General features: G+C 47.8%; 1 protein-coding gene across 1 annotated transcript in view; it reads left to right on the top strand.

Moving 5' to 3' along the window:
* The window catches only part of LOC138185838 (zinc finger protein 845), a 35381-nt gene that overhangs the window by 14202 nt on the left and 3710 nt on the right, over positions 1-17469 (top strand). Inside the window, exons 7-8 of the mRNA XM_069125133.1 lie at positions 13939-14136; positions 16503-16680. Coding sequence (XP_068981234.1) covers positions 13939-14136; positions 16503-16680 — 376 coding nt within the window. The remainder of the gene's footprint in view (positions 1-13938; positions 14137-16502; positions 16681-17469) is intronic.

The following is a 17469-nucleotide window of genomic DNA, read 5'->3' as shown; positions in this document are numbered from 1 at the left end:
TTAATAATCTTAAACGATCGTTCGAAAATGGCGCGTAAAAGTAATTGCTTGGGCACGTTCTTCGTGTACGAAAGCTCTCGATGGCTCGTATGACGTATAGCAAACGTTGTATCGTGACAACAATGGGTTTAACGTAGAAAACTTGCTGCATTATCCGGCTAACAAAAGGATCGCATTTATCACGGGATTTCCAGTTAGGTACAATTATATCGCATCGATCGTAGATCGGTAGGTCGTCGAACGAACCGTGACCGCGTTCGATGCAAACCGCTCTGTACTTCGCTACCTTTCACCGAGCTATTTATCTTTCGTCGAGTTACCTTTGCGAGTGCGTTAACATCGACGCCAGAGTAATATCGTAAATATTCTAGGCTACGCCCCAAAAGTGGGCATCGCTGCTTACTCGAAAGTAGCCTGAATCGAAATACAGAAGGCTGTTTCCCCTCGTATCGTATGTATCGTTACGTAGTCGCGACACCGCGTAGATCTCGTATCGCCGTTGGTAAATGTTCGCCTTGTTACGAAGCCGGTATGGATCAAATTTTATTATAGCTAAGATATCAGGCTCGGAACGCGTACAACTGCTATTCGCTACACTTTCCATTAATATTGTCCCGAGTAATGATCATATTAATTTTATAATCACAATAATCGCGTGATCGAAGACCGCGGTTAAAATATACGATAAGTTACGGCACGTGTTCCCATCCTGCATAGCACAGAGTTTTCAATCTCTCCGTTTAATTAAACGAGTGTTTTGTCGTTTTCTTGGATCGTTTTGAAGAATACCGATAACGTTAGTCGCTCAGACTGACGTTAATCGAATGAACGTAACGCAACGACCAAACCTTCTGACAACGAGATCAGAAATGAACGTACCGACAAAATGAAAGAAGCATCGTTGAACGAAAGAAGCCTAACCCTTTCGAATTCGAGTTAAGTATAATCCTGACCTTAAGGGACTCGATGTTGAGAGTGGAAGAAAACGCTCGCTTATCGTAACGCAAATATTACAGCGTCTTCGAGACGAGGGACCACCACAGTGCTGCATCGTGGCTATGAGCTCGACTTCCGTTCTAAGTAAAGGGTGTTGCGTTCGCGGATAAAAAGTGCAGGACAATAAAAGCCGGGCTCGCGTGCTGAAACCACGAAACGTTCGCGGGTGCTCGTAGTAAAAGTGTCCTCGCTGCATAACTATAAAATAAAAGACCGTGTCCATGGACAAGGGTAGCGAGAGACGAGAGGGAGAGGCGAGTGGCCGAAGAAAGTACGGAGATGGAACGGAAAACTCTGGAGAGCGGGAGAAGAGGGGTGGTGGGGGTGGAGGAACGAGAGTAAACCGTGGTGCGAGAAGGAACTCGGCTCGCTCTCTGCCACCGGTTCGTATTAACATCTCATAGTGGCCTGTAAGCCCACGGGTCATTCTAGCATTTAATGGGCTTGCATTATGGCCCGTGCAAGTATGCGTCCTACCGGCGCGCGCGTCCACCAGTACCAACCTACGTAACTAGAAACTTGTACTCGCTAATGCTTCGTTACACTAGCGAAATTACTAGCGCGGATTAACGCCCCGTGGGTCCTATTAAAAATGCGATCGAATCCAATCCCGCTAATGCCAATTTACGCTGCGGAGGTCGCGCGACTCGAAGGACCACGGATAGGAGGCAATGCCGGAACGACGTAGACGAATCGACGATACGTTTAGCAGATGCTCGAGGTGGACCATGGCAATACGTATTTAACGATGCTATTTGAATTCGGTTGAAGAATCGATAGCTATTGCGTATAGCGTAGGTAATATTTCAGCATCTAAAAAGCAATGAAGAAAAGCTCATAGAAACCCATATCGACCCTTGGCGTTGATAGCGGCACAACTCGAACAGTTTCGAATTTGCTTACGTTCGATAGAGGAGGTCTGCGTTATGTTTCTATATTTATCGTGATATAATCTTATTATAATTTGGCATAATTGGTATAGTTTACATTGTAATTGTAATTTTAGAACGTTATCATTCCATCAGTTTTGCGTCAAAGGGGAAAATTATTTCTTCAAACTTATTTCATCAATCTGGTGTCAGTTTTATAGCGATATTCGCTCATCTTCGGCTGTTTTACGGCGCTACAAGTGGAAGATTATACTGGTTTCGCGAATAGTGGCGTATCTTGCGTCAAGTCAGCCTTATAACGTCGTTGAAACGACTCACGAAGGATCCTTCGTGAATTTTAAAAAGCCTCTCTTTCGAAATTTACATTGTCCGAGTTGCGCCACTGTCAGTGCCAAGCAGCGATGTGACGTCTCATTCGATGTTATTCAACGAGATTCTTTAAACATCGCCCACACGTCACCACGGACACCTTCCATATTTTAATAAAAATATAACACGCGAACGTAACGAAGTACAACAGGCATTTACAAAGAGCTTCGTGAGTTAGGTTAATTGCGCGCGGAGATCCGTGTATCGCGATACGCGTATGATAGATATCAATGGTACATGTACCGCTTATAGGAACGTTTGTACGACGATTCTGATGAGATACAGTGTCGCGATACTGATTTTGCGTATCTTGAGCTGCTCGGTTACCGGTGACTTTACTCGCATGAAACAGGCAGATGAAGTTATGATTTTAATAACTTCGATAACTATCGGATCTTAAGATTTACCTCATCCTTTCACGAACGTCTTTATATTTATGAAGTAATTAATAGAATAATACCTTGTAATAAGTACTTGCTGCGTCTTATTTTACAAGATAAATGATCACAGTTACCAGTTAAAGGTGTAGCATTATGATATTCAAAGTCACTTAGTCTTCAAACTGGAACAGTAACCGAAAAATGTTATTCTACATATATATATACCTTTTACCTCCTTTTACAAAAAAAAAAAAAAAAAAGAAACAATCGACAAAGAACCGTACGTTTTACCGAATTCCAGGGAATCTTAGAGAAAGATCTGCGCCAATACTTTTGTTCGTCACGTGATACGTAAATCTGAATACTATGGAGGAAAGTTAGCGTTCGTAGGTTCCCGCGACTAAACATCGCCGCACACAGAACCGGAGACATTTCTCTGGCGCGTCGTCGATGCTGGTATTAAACCATTGGCCGAGCGATCGCTATAAAGCAAATGTTAACACGTATGCTCGCTCGTTCACCCGGCTCGATTTCCTCGTCCCTTTTTCGCTCCCTCCTTGATCGTTCCTTCCGTTCGGTCCTCGTCGTTCTTGCCACTCGTGCTATCCCGTCTCGTACACGCGTTACCTTCTCAAACCTAGCCGTGTCTTCGTGCCGAATAGTCGGTCAGAAGTCTCCGCGTCTCCGACCGAAACGACAAGGGTTTCGCTTAATGTCACGATTCCGGCCATTTCTAGGGATTAGGCACCCCTATAGTCGTTCCTACTATATCCCTCGCGATCTTTTCCGCAGTCCACGCATAGCGTTTCGATACAGGCTCGATCGAGTTTTCGCGGTACGCTCTCGATCGCGGTTAAGATCTTCGGATTCGAACGAAAGTCGAAGGACCATGTATTACGAGAATAGCTGTTCGTGGTTGTGCGAAACGAAAAGAACGAACCATTTTAATCGTACAGCGAGTCATTGATTGATACGGTGTGGCAGGTGAATACGCTTTGGAGATAGCGAGTTGTTCGTAGCGGAAAGCTGGTAGAAAAATTTTCGTGGATTTATACATCGTTGAATAATACGTGGTTCGTTCGCTCTCAGTGACCTGCTGTAACGTAACTTTACTTTTTCAGAAACTATCCTCTGTCACACATCTGGCGACGAGCGTTATCTCGTCGTATACGTTGACGTTACGTATGCATTGCTTTTTATTCTATAAGGCGTGCTCGTTGCAAGAACGTGAAAAATTCTTTTCCACGTCGAGACTAACCGACTGACCTGGTTCCATCGTAAATTCGACTTGTCTATCGGGAAAGTTTGCGCAACAGTGTCTTGCCGCTCGATCATTGTCCGCTGTCAGAGGCACAAAGCAGGCGCGTACCTAGAGCCGCGCGTCATATTTCGACCGCAGGTTGTTAAAACTTCCAGTCGGGCTACGTTGATTAGGACTTTCTCCGGCTTCATTTACGCCAAGAATCGAGGGCAAGGCGAGCGTCGGTTGCGCGTCAGTTGTCGACAATGTCGAATCCAAACTCTGTCTCCGTTTTGCCGAGCAAACGGAGACAATCTAGCAAGAGGCGTTCTACGAACTTGCTAGGTTCTCGGGGATGCAACAAACTGTTATCATCGATTATACGAAGCTAGCGTTTCGTACGTTTTGCTCGGTCTCAATTTCGAAAGTTTTCAATGTCGTTCGTTCGGTTCTGGACGTGTGTTTCGTTACGAGATACCGGAGGAAATTGCGAGGGATCGGTCGAGAACGTGACACCGGTAAGGAACGAGATAAAAGAAGAAGATCGAAAAATGGAAGAGCACGAGGTGGGTAGCGGCTGCAAGAACTAAAAGAAGGAAGAATAGGAAGAAGGAAAGCGAGGAATGGTGCGGCGAACGGGCAAGAACGGAGGAAAGAAGGGTTGGATAGAAGGAAGGAAGGAAGGAAGGAAGGAAGGAAGGAAGGAAGGAAGGAAGGAAGAAGAGAAGAGAGATAATTACGAGAAGACGGGCAGCTCCCGCGCATTCGATCGCCTAACCAATTCTCGGAATAAGCGGGCAATTCTCGATGTATGCGCATATTCAAGATAGTATGTTACATACGCGAGCTACTGACCGTACGTTTCGTTCGTTCCACCCTCGGGCCCTCCGCCTCTCGTACCGCGCGGCCTTTTCTCCTCGTCGTGCTCTGGTCAGTCCTTTCCAGCGTTCTACCCACCGGCAACCCTCTCGTTTCTGCCTGACGATGTGTACGCCAGTTCCCCAGAGGTATTTACATATATGGACCGCGGCGTGGCGCGCGCGTATCTTTTATCTTCCGTAGCAGTAATGGCGCGTCCACCTCCTTCGTAGCCGGTCAGGTAAACGCCGTAAAGATAGGCATACTGGGTGAGATTGGCGTAACCTCGCTGCCTGTTGACGTTTCACCGGATCACTTTCCCGATACTATTTACGAACGAAAGCTTCTCGCACGGTAGTTGGTTTCGCGGGGTAGAAACGACGCGTTTTCATCTTCACGGCTATTAGCTCGTTCGATCGTTACGTCGACTTTTGTAATCGCGGAATGAATTCGAATGGATCGAGGACACACGTCCATTTGGTCCGTGTTGATTTTAATTCGGTTAAGTTTGATTTACGCGTGTAAATGACGAAGTTTGTTTCGCAGAGTGACGACAACGAAGAAACAGGAGATTTCTGAATAGAACGAACGTAGTGTCTAAGACACCGACGAAACGAATAGCGAATTAACTGGTGTGCCTCCGGTTAATGGATCAAAGCTATACCGATCGTTCGAACGATCGTCTTAATCGTTGTATTCGAAACGGAAAAGGAAATTCGAAACTCTGATAGATTGGCCGTCGTATCGTAGAGGGAATGTAAAAAGTAGGGGATTACTGGATCCGAGATAATGACAAAACAGAGTAGGAAGCTTCGCACGGTTAATTCGAACGCGAGGCATGTTCGAATTGAAGCGGTACATAAATCTCCGATCATCGTAAATTTCGAGGGGCCGAAGAGAGCGAAGAGAATGGAGAATCGGCGGCGAACCCTTCTCGTCTCTTATCCTACCATTGTCTGGACGGTGTGCGTGAGTGTATCGTTTTCTCTCACCTCCATTGGCGCTGCTAATGAGGCACGGTGTCGTCTTTACGGATCACCCCGTAGGCACCCTTAAACATCCGGCCTGCTGAATCCTACGAGGGATTGTCCGCGCTGCCGGAGAGCAAAACGGTGGAGACCTGGCTCGGGCTGGCCTCGCGAGAGAAAAGAAAGAGGAGGAAAGATTTCTGCATGCCCCCCTGAGGAACAATGCGACGACGCTGTTGCACCGCATTCGTCGCATTGAAATGTATTAGTGAGGTGTCTCTCCGGTGCGCGCATTGTGTCGCAAGAACGCGCCTGTGTACGAACGTACGTACGTTAAGCATGGGTTTTCTTCGTTCCTATGTGGTGGCAATGGTGGTCGGTAGCGATGGTACGCGGTGTGGTATGGTTTGGTATGGTGGCACGCGGTAAGCACGGCCCCCGTATGCAGACAGTTTAGCGGTGACCGCCCCGCGAGTCCAGTTGTCGCGTGAAATATTGCGATTCATAAAATAAAACAGGCCTGCGGTCGAGGACGCGTAGATATAGCCGCAGGCCGCTAACCCAGACCTAACCCGCCCCTCTGTCTCTCTTTTTCTCTCCATCCCTTTACAAGCTCTTTTCGAAACGCCGCATCCCCCCGAGCCTCCATCCACCGTTTTTTCTTCTCCGTCCTTCTGTTCGTTTGCTCGTTTGGCCGGTCGTCTTTTAACTTCTCCGCGCGTCTACCCATTCGTAAAATACATGCACTCACGCACACAAAAAAAGAAAAAATAAATAAATTATATATATATATATAGGTACGATAAACGAAGCAAAGAATCATTGGACTTTCTTTTTGTCCACCACCGACGACGCTTCGTTCGACGTTCTTTTCGGCTTTTATCGTCATTGGCGTTGACTCGGCGGGCCAAGGTGCGAATACATTGGGAAACCACGAGCATCGCAACTAGATCTAACGAGGGAAATTTTTCGGTATCGCGTCGCAGCACGCCACGGGTCGCTGTTCTCGATAAGTTTGGCGCGCGGTGTGCGGTGCTGTACGATGCGGTGCGGTGTAGTACGGTGCGGTACGGTGAACACGAATACTCCGTGAAAGCCGCTTCAGCGCGTTCTCGTAATGCGGTAACGAGGGAAGAAGGCGAATCCAGAAGCGAAATAAAAAATATGGTCCGCTCTCCGGAGCAGCGAGTTGTTTTATTTAATTAAAATTTTTTCCACGAGCCCGAGACTGGCATAAAGGCTGGAAGAGTAACGAATGGCTGAGAACGCGGATATCCGCGTAGAAATTCGGCTCGTAATCTCTGGTAAGGTTATCCTCGATAACGAAGAACTCGCGATCTTCCCCTAACGAATGATCGTCTCCGGTGAACGAGAAGGCAGAAACGTCGACGTACGTTACGGTTAAGACGCTCCTCCGTTCCGGAGATTCCTCCTTTTCCACCGACGAAATTAGCGGAGGACATGTTTATTGTAAATGAATCCTACTCCGGGAGCGGCTCGTGGAAGACTGCTACATGTTCTAGGGGGTGGCGAATCGGAGAGACGAAGACGGAGGTAAAGAGAGAGGAAGATGTGGGGAGGGTAGTTTGGAGGGCGCGCGCGCTCGCTGCTCCGATTTATGCGCCCGTTACCGAGCCCTCTGGCGCAATTAAGCTCGCGTTATAATATTGTTGTTTATTCTGAGCCTCGGCTGCGAAGCGTTAACCACCCCTCCGCTCCGTGCCCACGTTGGCTCTACTGGCAACAACCAACCCTACGATCCCCTAATCTCCCTGACGCGGCAGCTAGAATCTCTCGCTCTATCCCATTTCCTTTTCCAGTTCCTACCATCCTCCCTCCCTCCCTCCCACCCTTCTACCCTTCCAACCTATCCCTTCCCGCTCTCTCTCTCTCTCTCTCTCTCTCTCTCTGCCTGCCTGATCTCTCCCTCGCGCCACCTCCTCGTCTCTCGCTCGTCGTTTCTTTTTTATTCTCGCCGACTTACAGCATCAGCGCCAAATACGGGACCAACAAACCACTCCCTGGCGGTCGACAGAAGCAAAATTCCAGTTTTGTTTGTCCCTGCAGGGCAGCCTTTGATTGGGATTCGCGAGTTAATTTGAACTTATTTTGACGCGCGGTCACGTACGCGCTAATGAAGCTGGCTTTTCGGGGTCGAGCCTCTGACGTTCCGGTCGTTCGATCGTTTGTTCCGATTTGGCTTTCCATTCGCGCCAAATCCAAACGATGGCCCGCCGCCGATCGAGAGCCCGCTTTGACCGGCCTTTCCTCCGAAAGATTTATCGTCCGAAGGGTTGCGGAGGATCGAAACTGCACGATCGATCGATTTATTTCGGGCTTTCGACTCGGCCCGTCAAATCACTTCCCCCACCCACCCACACTCACACATACACACGATAGAATCGATCTGTGTTCCTTCGTGGATTTATCTGCTTGTTTACATAAATTTGAGAAATCTATAATTAAAGCCGTGATACGTCTTACGAGCTTTTATCTCCGCTTGGAATCGACCAATTTATACCATTTAAATAACGCGTGAATCACTTCTTAAACCGGTTCCCGGACTCGATCCTGCTGACTCTGACGAAACGAGGACGGACAGAATTCGTTTCAAGCGAAATCGACGTTAAGTCGACGACAACTGCGATACGCCGGTGGTCCTGCGTGCGCACGCGTTCGCTCGGCAAAAAGCTGTTTTGCCGGAATCGCATCTAACAGAGGAGGAATTTAGACGTGACAGAGCATCGAGAGTACGCGCGGGGATGCCGAATTTCGTCTGGCGACTCCACGAAGATGAGATTTCCTCTTGGAGCGCGATACGCGCGCATCTGACTCGAATACGATCGTTTCGAGGCGTATCTGTTCGATGCGTTATAATTAAATCGCCGACTTTCACGCGGATCTATATTTTTCCGCATAGAAGAAAAGAAATAGAACGTAGATAGAAATTCCTTTCGTCTACTAAAGATCACGACGACTGCTCCACTTTGAATATTCTATGTACTTTCGCACGTTAGATTTTTTCCCTTTAAACTTGCCACGGATGCAGAAACATCGGTAAAATCCGATCATGACGAAGCATCTGGCGGAAATCTTCGAACGTCGCGTCCAACGAAAAGCACCCGAACGCGGATGCTCGTAGGAAATCTCGCCTGAACTGGCGTTCGTCTTATCGACGCTATGGTGTTTGGACGCGAACGGTGCGTGCCGCGTATCTTCCGTGGGACGTACCCACCGGTCGATCCATCGCGAACACGAAAAAGTCACACAGCTGGCACGAAAATCACGGATGGAATCTAACCTGAGCGAGGAAGAAGATCTCCCGATGACTTTACATCGAGAGGGTATACTTGGCCATGATCAAGATCGAGCCCCGAGAAAGACGGATAGAGATGAAAAGAGAGGACTCGATGTAAGCAGAGAAGTCGGAGAAAGAGCGAGACGAACGCAGGTGCAACCTGCAACGGTACGGGACAGACGTACGGACGTACGAACGGACGAAGGTGGGATTGAGTTATGACAGCGTTTGCTCCAGGGGGCCGGCTCTGGACCCGACGAAGCGGATATTCTTCTTATTCTTTATTTCTTCGTCTGCGGCCCCGCCGTAGAAACCGTCGGCCATGCATCACCTTCGGTTCACTTTGGTCCTGCCTCCTCTTCGGCATCGTTCCACGGCCACACCACCATCACGGCCCATCACGATCCCACCTTAGCCATCGTCCGCTGGAAACGTTGATTCCACCCACCGCGGCAGCCTCGACTCTCCAGCGAGCCGTAGGCTCTGCGAGTATTTACCTTTTAACCGTTCGTTTCTTCGTTCGGCCGCTTCGCTTGATATCGCGGCGAGTTTTCCTCTTCCACGCTCGGCTCTCTTCGCGATTCGCGGTTCGTCAGGTTCGCGTGTCTCGTACGTAGTTGAACGAAACCGAGGACCATCTCGTTGTCTAACCGAAACGAGCCAGGCGAACCGGTAGAGGAAGAGCTACAGAGAGAAAAGAAAAAGGGAGAGAGAGAGAGAGAGAGTGGAAGAAAAGGGAAACGTTGTTAAATTACGGAAAGAAGCGACTTGCTAGTTTGGAGGATGGGGGCAGGCTAGCCTCGTAGATATGTCGCGTCGGTGACAGAGTCGAAGAAAGAGCTCGGCCAAGTCGCGCGTAAATCATTCCTGGTAATAAAGATCCACTTGTCGTGGCTCGATATTTATGAATCGCCCTCGGTTCTGCTGTACGCCAGAAGAGAATCGGCTTTTAGCTCTCGTGGCTAGTCGGAATGAACGATCGTCCGATTTCGAGATAATCGAAGAGGTCAGGGGCGGAGGGGACTAGGCCGCGAAGGACTTGGCACGGCAGGAAAGACTGTCGGTGAGGAAGGCGAGGAAGGCGTGGAGGACGTGGAAGGCGAGGAAGGCGAGAAAGGCGAGGAAGGCGAAGAGAAAACGAGCCGAGAAAGCATCGGGGAAGGGGAATCGGGGAGGAGGAAGAGAAGGAGAGGCAGAAGAAGAAGTCGAGTCCGAGTCGACGTTCGTTGTAGAGGCCGCAGACCGACAGACCGAGCGAAGGACCGCGAGGCCATAAATACCTCAGCGCGTTCAGCCAATTAAAACAAATCATTTTAATGCGCAACCTTTTTAATTAATGCCCGTGCTCGCTCGCTCTCATCCGCTTCCCTCCTCTCGGATAGTACACGATCGCCGCGCTGGCTCCGCCATTCCCATCCCAGAACGATCGAGGCTATATTAACCTGTACGTCGCTATATCCTGTCTGACTTTAGCTTCGTGAACGAACGCGAATACTTGCCTCGTTCTGTGATCGACTCCACTCGATCCGACTGTTGCACCTTTCTCTGCCAACTAGCTCGTCGTCTCCCTTAAACCAAAGAGTTCCAGTTTTTTGCCAATCTTGCCTTGAAAATTGCAACTCGTTGCTCCTTCTACTCTACGTATCATCGAACGGCTATCGTCGCGTACGCGATTTACGTCCATCGATCGATTCGCCAGAGACGAGAAGGATATGATGGCGGTCGCGACGTCCGTGCGCGTTCTTTGGGTTCGCGAGTACTCGAGGCAACGTATCGCCGCCGTTATTGACGAATATAACGACGATCGTACCGCCGCGGATTAGACTTTTAAATGACCTCGAGCCGGACCGGCGCATATTTCACGAGATGACGGTGGACGTCGCGCTAAATCATCCGGAGTGACCGCATCCGCTTACCCAATCGGACCGAGACTCTTCTTAACGGCCTCTTGTCACGCCTGCGACATTCCACCGAAACACACGCCGAGAACGTGTCTCCTCTCTCTTTCCCTCGTATTTTAACCTCCTCCGTCCCTCTTTCGTCAATGTCGTTGCCGCGAGACGCGCTTTTGTCGACCACCATATTAATATTGTTCTATCGGAATTCCAATCCCCCGGAATGGGCCGGCAACACGAGATTTCCCAACGCTATAATTCACCGAGGCGACGCGTTCCTCGACGCCGTCTCGGCGTTCGCTTCGTCCCGACAAATTTTTACCTTTTGTTCGAATTACCCTTCCACTCCTCCGCGAATCCGAATCGAAAGCGCGATAAATACGTTGATCGACGATTTCGCGGCGGGAGTTTGCACTTTCTTCGCCAATCCTACGCGTGACGATCGTCTAGACGTCTATAATACGTTTCGAGTATTGCTCAACGACCGAGGTTACTCTCCTCCGCTGTTTCTCCTCGCTATGTTTAGCAACCGTGAGAAAACACAGATGCATATAATGCGCTATATCGATATCTTTTTTACCTAGAAGCTTATTATTATGTACATAAATGTTTCCTAAATTTATTAATGGCAGTGTTGCGTTACATCCTTTTACGAAGGAAGACGACTAACGATGCAAGGTGTATCAACACATTTTTGAGAAAACCCACTGCCGCTCGTTTATTGCATTTATCAGCATCTAGCAAATTTTCTAAGACACACGGTGCGAACGAGAGATCGCAATCGTAACGAAATAACTGGGAAATAAAAGCGATAAAGGTATTTAATTTCTACCAAATACTAATAGCTAGACGCTTGCGACTGAAATAATCGTCGAAACTAAAGGCAATCTATGCGCAGCGGATAGTCGTACGCGTTAAGTTTATAAATTCGGCGTAAAATGTAGTATCTTATTAACATGACGATTTTTCGCGAAGTTAGTGGAACGATGACTTTCGATATGGCAACAAAGTACACTGGAAAGTAAATGGCACTCTTGGCAGGGATAATACGATAGTCGTAAAATTGGCGAAGCTTGAAAATGCGCGGGTTTCGATCACCGAAACAGAAACTTGAAAAGACATAAAAAGAGACAAGGCGTTCGAGCAGAACTCGGAAACTAGTTGTTTCGCAGCGGCAAATTAATTTTTACAAATGCAGCAATTACTATACGGTAGAAAGTTTATACTGGAAATAAATTATGCTTTTATTAACTTTCAATTCCTGATTATAAAAGTTTCTAGTTAAAGGAAAACTCGGTTAACAGGTTAACCCATTAAGGACCAGGCAATAATTTGTCGTAATGTTGTAAACGCTTGGACGTCTTCGAATGTCATAAAATTCCAGAGTCTCGGCGGCAGAAAAAACGACGACAAGAATATCGAGCGAATCCTTGCGTTCCTTAATTTCCTTCCATAGCCGCTTCCATTTCCTTCCATGTGAAAAAAACAAAGAAAGAAAGAAAGAAAAACAGAATCTGTTAACGTAAATTCGAGCGAAAAGTGTTTGCGAATAAAGAGTTGTCTTGCATAACGCGTACGAGTAGTTTCGTATAAATCGATCATAGCTATATCCTTTCTATAGCACGAAGGATACGTCGCGTGTGTTCGTTGTCGAAGGATCGGTCAATTTGTTTCGACGATTGGCTGCCGTAGCGGTAGGCTTTCCGGCCGATCTGCTCGAATACGACTTGTCCTTGACCGGCAGTACGAGCCTGGTAAAAAAGTCGCGCGAAGAGGACGGACAGGGGTCGCGAAGGAAACAAGAGGCGAAGAAGAAGCGTAGCTTGGCGAGTGGGTGCAGAGGTTGGTGCAACGGGTGACACGGGAACGTACTTGCAAAGACTATTCGAGTGCAGGTGTAAGAGAAGGTACGTCCTAAGCTCGTGCGAGGGCGTGTATATCCTGACATTGTAAAAGTTGCCGTTACACTTGCGTAGCCAATTGGGTAGGCCGGGACTCCCTCTAGGACGGCCCAGATCTCGTAGCCTCTCTTCTGCTTCTGCCGTTCTTCGTCTCTGTCCCTTTCTTTCTTTCGTCCGCTTCGAATCTCTGTCCTCCTGCGCGTCCCTTTTTCTTTGATTTTCTTCTTCGATCCGCCTGTCCTTCGTCCACGTTCGGATCCTGGCACTGCGTTCGTTCTGTTGCGCGCTCGCGGAGAGCCCGCTGCCGGTATCGTCGAGCTGCCATCTCGAAAAATCCGTGTCCTTCGTTCTGTTACCGCGGTAGGTTTCCCTGCACCGGTGACCACGTTCGTTCGCAAAGATCTCGATACAGCACCGAGAGATACGTACGCGAAGATCGTGGCTACCACGTTCGGAAATTTGCTGCCGATTTCGATAACATCGACGAGCTTTCGCTTAGTTTTATACGTCCCGAGGAATGCCGGTATTACCCGTGCCTTCTCTGTCGTTTTCCTGCCGTTCATTCGTCCCCTCTTCTATTCGCCAAGTCGCTACCTGGTTCGCGGTTTTCGCATTTACACGGATGGCACGGACCCGTGCAACATTTCCAGTCGACCATTCGCCAAGAGTAACTGTCGCATCGGAAAAGAAACGAGGAAGGAGGCAATGTCGGTAGCGAAACTAGAGTAGGAACGCGAACTCGTCGAGTTGCTCGACTATCTGGTTGTATAAGTTCAGTAACCGTATAGATCGTCACCTCTTGACAGAAACTATTTAAAGTGCAGCTCTTGTGTGCGCTCGCCGGCAGGTTGATATAGGATGCAACAGCTGCGATCGGATCGTATGGCGTGCGAACAGCCGATGGTCACACGCGTACCATGCATTCGTTGGGCCATTGTGCTGTCTTATTACGCGTTGAATTTAACGAAAACGTGTCCCTTTAAGTCGCGAAATCATTATTCCGCGCGTCGTCGTGTCCGCCAATCGTTCCACTCTCGGTATTCGAAAAATTATACGAATTCTACGGCGAAATATTTTTAGAACACGCTAAACACCCGTATACGAATGGTTTCGCTTCCAACAACCATTTCTCTTTTCTTTCAGGCACTCGCTGCGACAGCATATGCTGCGCCACGCTGGGAAAAAGTACAAGTGCGGACTTCCGGGCTGTCCAACGGTGCTCCGAACAGCCTCCGAATTGAGATCGCACAGAACCTTGGTACACGACAGCACGCCGTCTAATAGACGATACAAGTGCTCCGATTGTTCTTACGCGGCCAAAACGAAAACTCAGCTACGCCGGTACGTACAAATTCCTGTAATCGTTATCGTATCTCATCGACAAGAAATTCCAAACAGCCAATTCACGCTTTTGCCTCCTTACAGAAAATTCTCATCTTAGAAAACTGTTTCGCGGCAAATTGTATTCTTCGTGCTTGTAGCGTTAATTCCGAATTAACCAGGTTGATGCAATAGGTGGAATAAGTGCAATGAGAAAAGCGATGCGAATTTTCTTATCGACCAAGCATACGTATTTTGTACATCGACCGTGTACGCTTCCCGTACGTTCGTGTTACTTTATTCGGTGGAATAAAGGGAATCGCGGAATAAATGAGACAAGCAACGAAACGCAGAAATTCGTTCGTTAATATTCGACGTCGGATTCAGCATTAATTATAATCAAGATTCCCGCTGGGAATGATGCAAACCTCCGTCTTGTTCATCGTGCTCGTGGATCGCGTATGTACGACGCGTGATCGATGTCTTTGCGGAAGTAGAAAATTAATTGCTATGGGCGTAGTAGTACTTTGAGCCCGAAGACGCGCCACTTGGTACGCGCACGTGATCCCTCGGTCGCCACACGATCCAGGAATCTCGAATATATTATCGTCCAATATTATCGATACAATTTATTTTATCTATACTGCAAGTCCGTACACGTTTCCTGGCGCACCTCTCCTCTTTTCCTTGCAATTTTCCATTCGCGCTGATGCATCGTATTTATTTTATAATTGAAACTACAAGGAAACTTACGACACATCCTGCGACTATGTTTAGATCCGATGATATAATCGAACTCTGCCGCGGTGCTCGAATTTTTTCTCTCTCGAACTCACCTTAAATTCAGCTGAAACTTTGCGTATTTCAATGTTTCGTTTGGGAAAACTTTTGCCGCAAAGTTCGGACGAAAGATCGGGCATAGATCAGTAACGATTCCTGCCTGTTTCTTTCAAATTGAATAAATTTTCCGATAATGAAAAATTGAAAGCGTTAACAGAATCTTTGGTACAACGTTCGGGCCGCAGGTCAGGCGTATCAACGACGATCGCTTCGTATCTTCTTCGAATCGAACAAATTCTCTGATAACTGAAAAGATTCGAGGGAAAGCGAGCGAAAGGGGCGCGGCAGAGCGAAACGCTAATTATTCGACGAACGTACGCCGGTATCCTACGTACGCGCGTTTTAATCGGATTAATCGATTGATTCTTAGTTGTCCGAGCAGACAGGTGGTTGGACACTAATACCGGGAAATATGCGATGCGTGCGCCTCGTAGATTACGCACGAACGCCAGCGATTCGATTTAAATTAAGTCTTATTAAGGACATTGTATCGGGGAAGACCTCTAATAAATTTCATCTCGTTTGATTCGTTGTTCATTTCAACTGTTTTGCGCTTTTTCTCTTTTGCCAAACGAATGGCCAGAGAGGAAAAAGGGGAGGAAACAGAGAGTACGAAGAGAGAAACGAAAGGGGCGAAAAGCGAAACGAAAGAGAGAAAGAGAGAGAGAGAGAGAGAGAGGGAAAGAGCGGCGAAAGCGGAAGTTGCGTGCAGCAGTCGGCCAAGTGCGGGCAACCCGTTATGATCGTCCGCATGGCGATGGTCGGCGCGATATTTCATCGCGAATTGAGTACTTACTACGTGAGTCGAACTCAACGCAGCCACAGAGTGTCACGGGTCTCTCTTTCTCTCCCACCTCCGCGTTCTCTACGCTCTACCTCCCCCTAAACTCTCGTCTCTCTAGCTGCGTCCTGCTCTCCCTCTCTTTCGCTCTTTCCATACCCTGTTCTTCCCCTTTCCACGTTTTCCTTTCGTTCTCTTTTTTCGTCGCTGTCCTGTACTGTCACCTTTCCCTCTTTCTCCCAGCGCCGATCTTTCTCCCTCTCTTTCGGCCTCGCTCTGTGCGGCGGAGTAAATCACAGAGGATTTTAATTAAACGTGTCACGCATTTCGAACCTGATATACACGTAACCATGGCCAATGGCTCCCTCGCAATATCGCGCACGCATATCGCATCGTTCATAATCACCGGCCCTGATACGACGATGAACTCGTCGATGGTACCGCGTTTTTTTCCAACTGCGTGTCCTTCCTTCTTACCCTCTGCTCTGATGGAACGCGAGACACGAGAGAAAAAGTCGACTACCGATAAACTACGTTTCGAATACCGAATGCCAACCAGCTCCCATTGATCGTCTCGCGTTCGCGTTTAAGATCAAACAAATTCGCATGTACATTCAGATTTAAATTTACATGCAGATTCGATCGTAGCTCTAGACGTAAATTTTAGTACGCTAAGTAGCGTAGTGGAGTTCGTCAAAGTCGATAAGCTGGAATGTGTAACCAAGAGTGGGTCGTGTAAACATGACTTGCGAATTCTTTGTTGCAGACACTGCACTCGGCACGAAGAAGCAGGGAACGCGGCGAAATCAGAACTTCGCGCATGTCCCTACAGTGGTTGCGCTTTTAAAACGAAGCTCGCTTCTCATTTGCAGCGGCACGTGCGTCTCCACACGGGCACAAAGCCATACAAGTGTCGTCATTGTCCGTACGCCAGCAACAACTTGGTAAGTCGAACCAGTTGCTAAGGATCTATACTGCGAGCATCGTGTCGAGTTAATCGAGGTAAATAAAGCCACGTGATTAAACTGAAAGTATCGTAGAGCAGAAAATTGGACGAAACGTAATGAAAGTCCACGTATACGATATACTTTTTGCGAAATGTATCCATTCGTAAGATGTAGCTCTGAAATTCGAAAAATCGTAGGAGACGTAAATCGGAATGAGAATTAGTTGTTCCGCGGTCATAGGCTAGCTTTTATAAATGCAACAATTAGTCTAAAGAAGAAAGTCATGGGGCATTGGTACGGTGTAATATCGATGGAAAGTAACAAGCAAATATGTTCCATATCGACTCATAAATCAGCCTTTCGGTAGCCAAACTGGCCAAACTGCACTTTCAATTAATTTCTTAATTCCATACGATTTACTTCCATAAATTCACTTGTCGCGATACGAAAAAAAAAAGCACACGAGCAATGGTAAACTTGAAAGTAGATCTACGAAACAACGTTCGCGATATCATCGTCCTCTCGTATTTTTCAATTTGCCGACTCGATCGATGCGACTTCCGATCGGCTCGAATAACGTTTGCAATATGAAATCTCAGATTTTACAGTTACTCGTTGCAGCTGCATCCTTGCTGCGACAACCCCTTTCGAACGCGGGTCGAATCGAAACGGAAAGATCGGTCTCGTATTGCGAACTGTTACGGCTGTACACGGTAGAAAGGTTGACTCGCAGTTCAATTTTTGTAGCCGCGGTGACTCTGCGGCGTAAATTAAGCAAAGTACACC

This window comes from Bombus flavifrons, chromosome 12, assembly GCF_040668555.2.
Source record: "Bombus flavifrons isolate JBK064 chromosome 12, iyBomFlav1_principal, whole genome shotgun sequence".
Classification (NCBI taxonomy): Eukaryota; Metazoa; Arthropoda; class Insecta; order Hymenoptera; family Apidae; genus Bombus; species Bombus flavifrons.
This window is presented reverse-complemented; position numbering and strand designations above follow the sequence as displayed.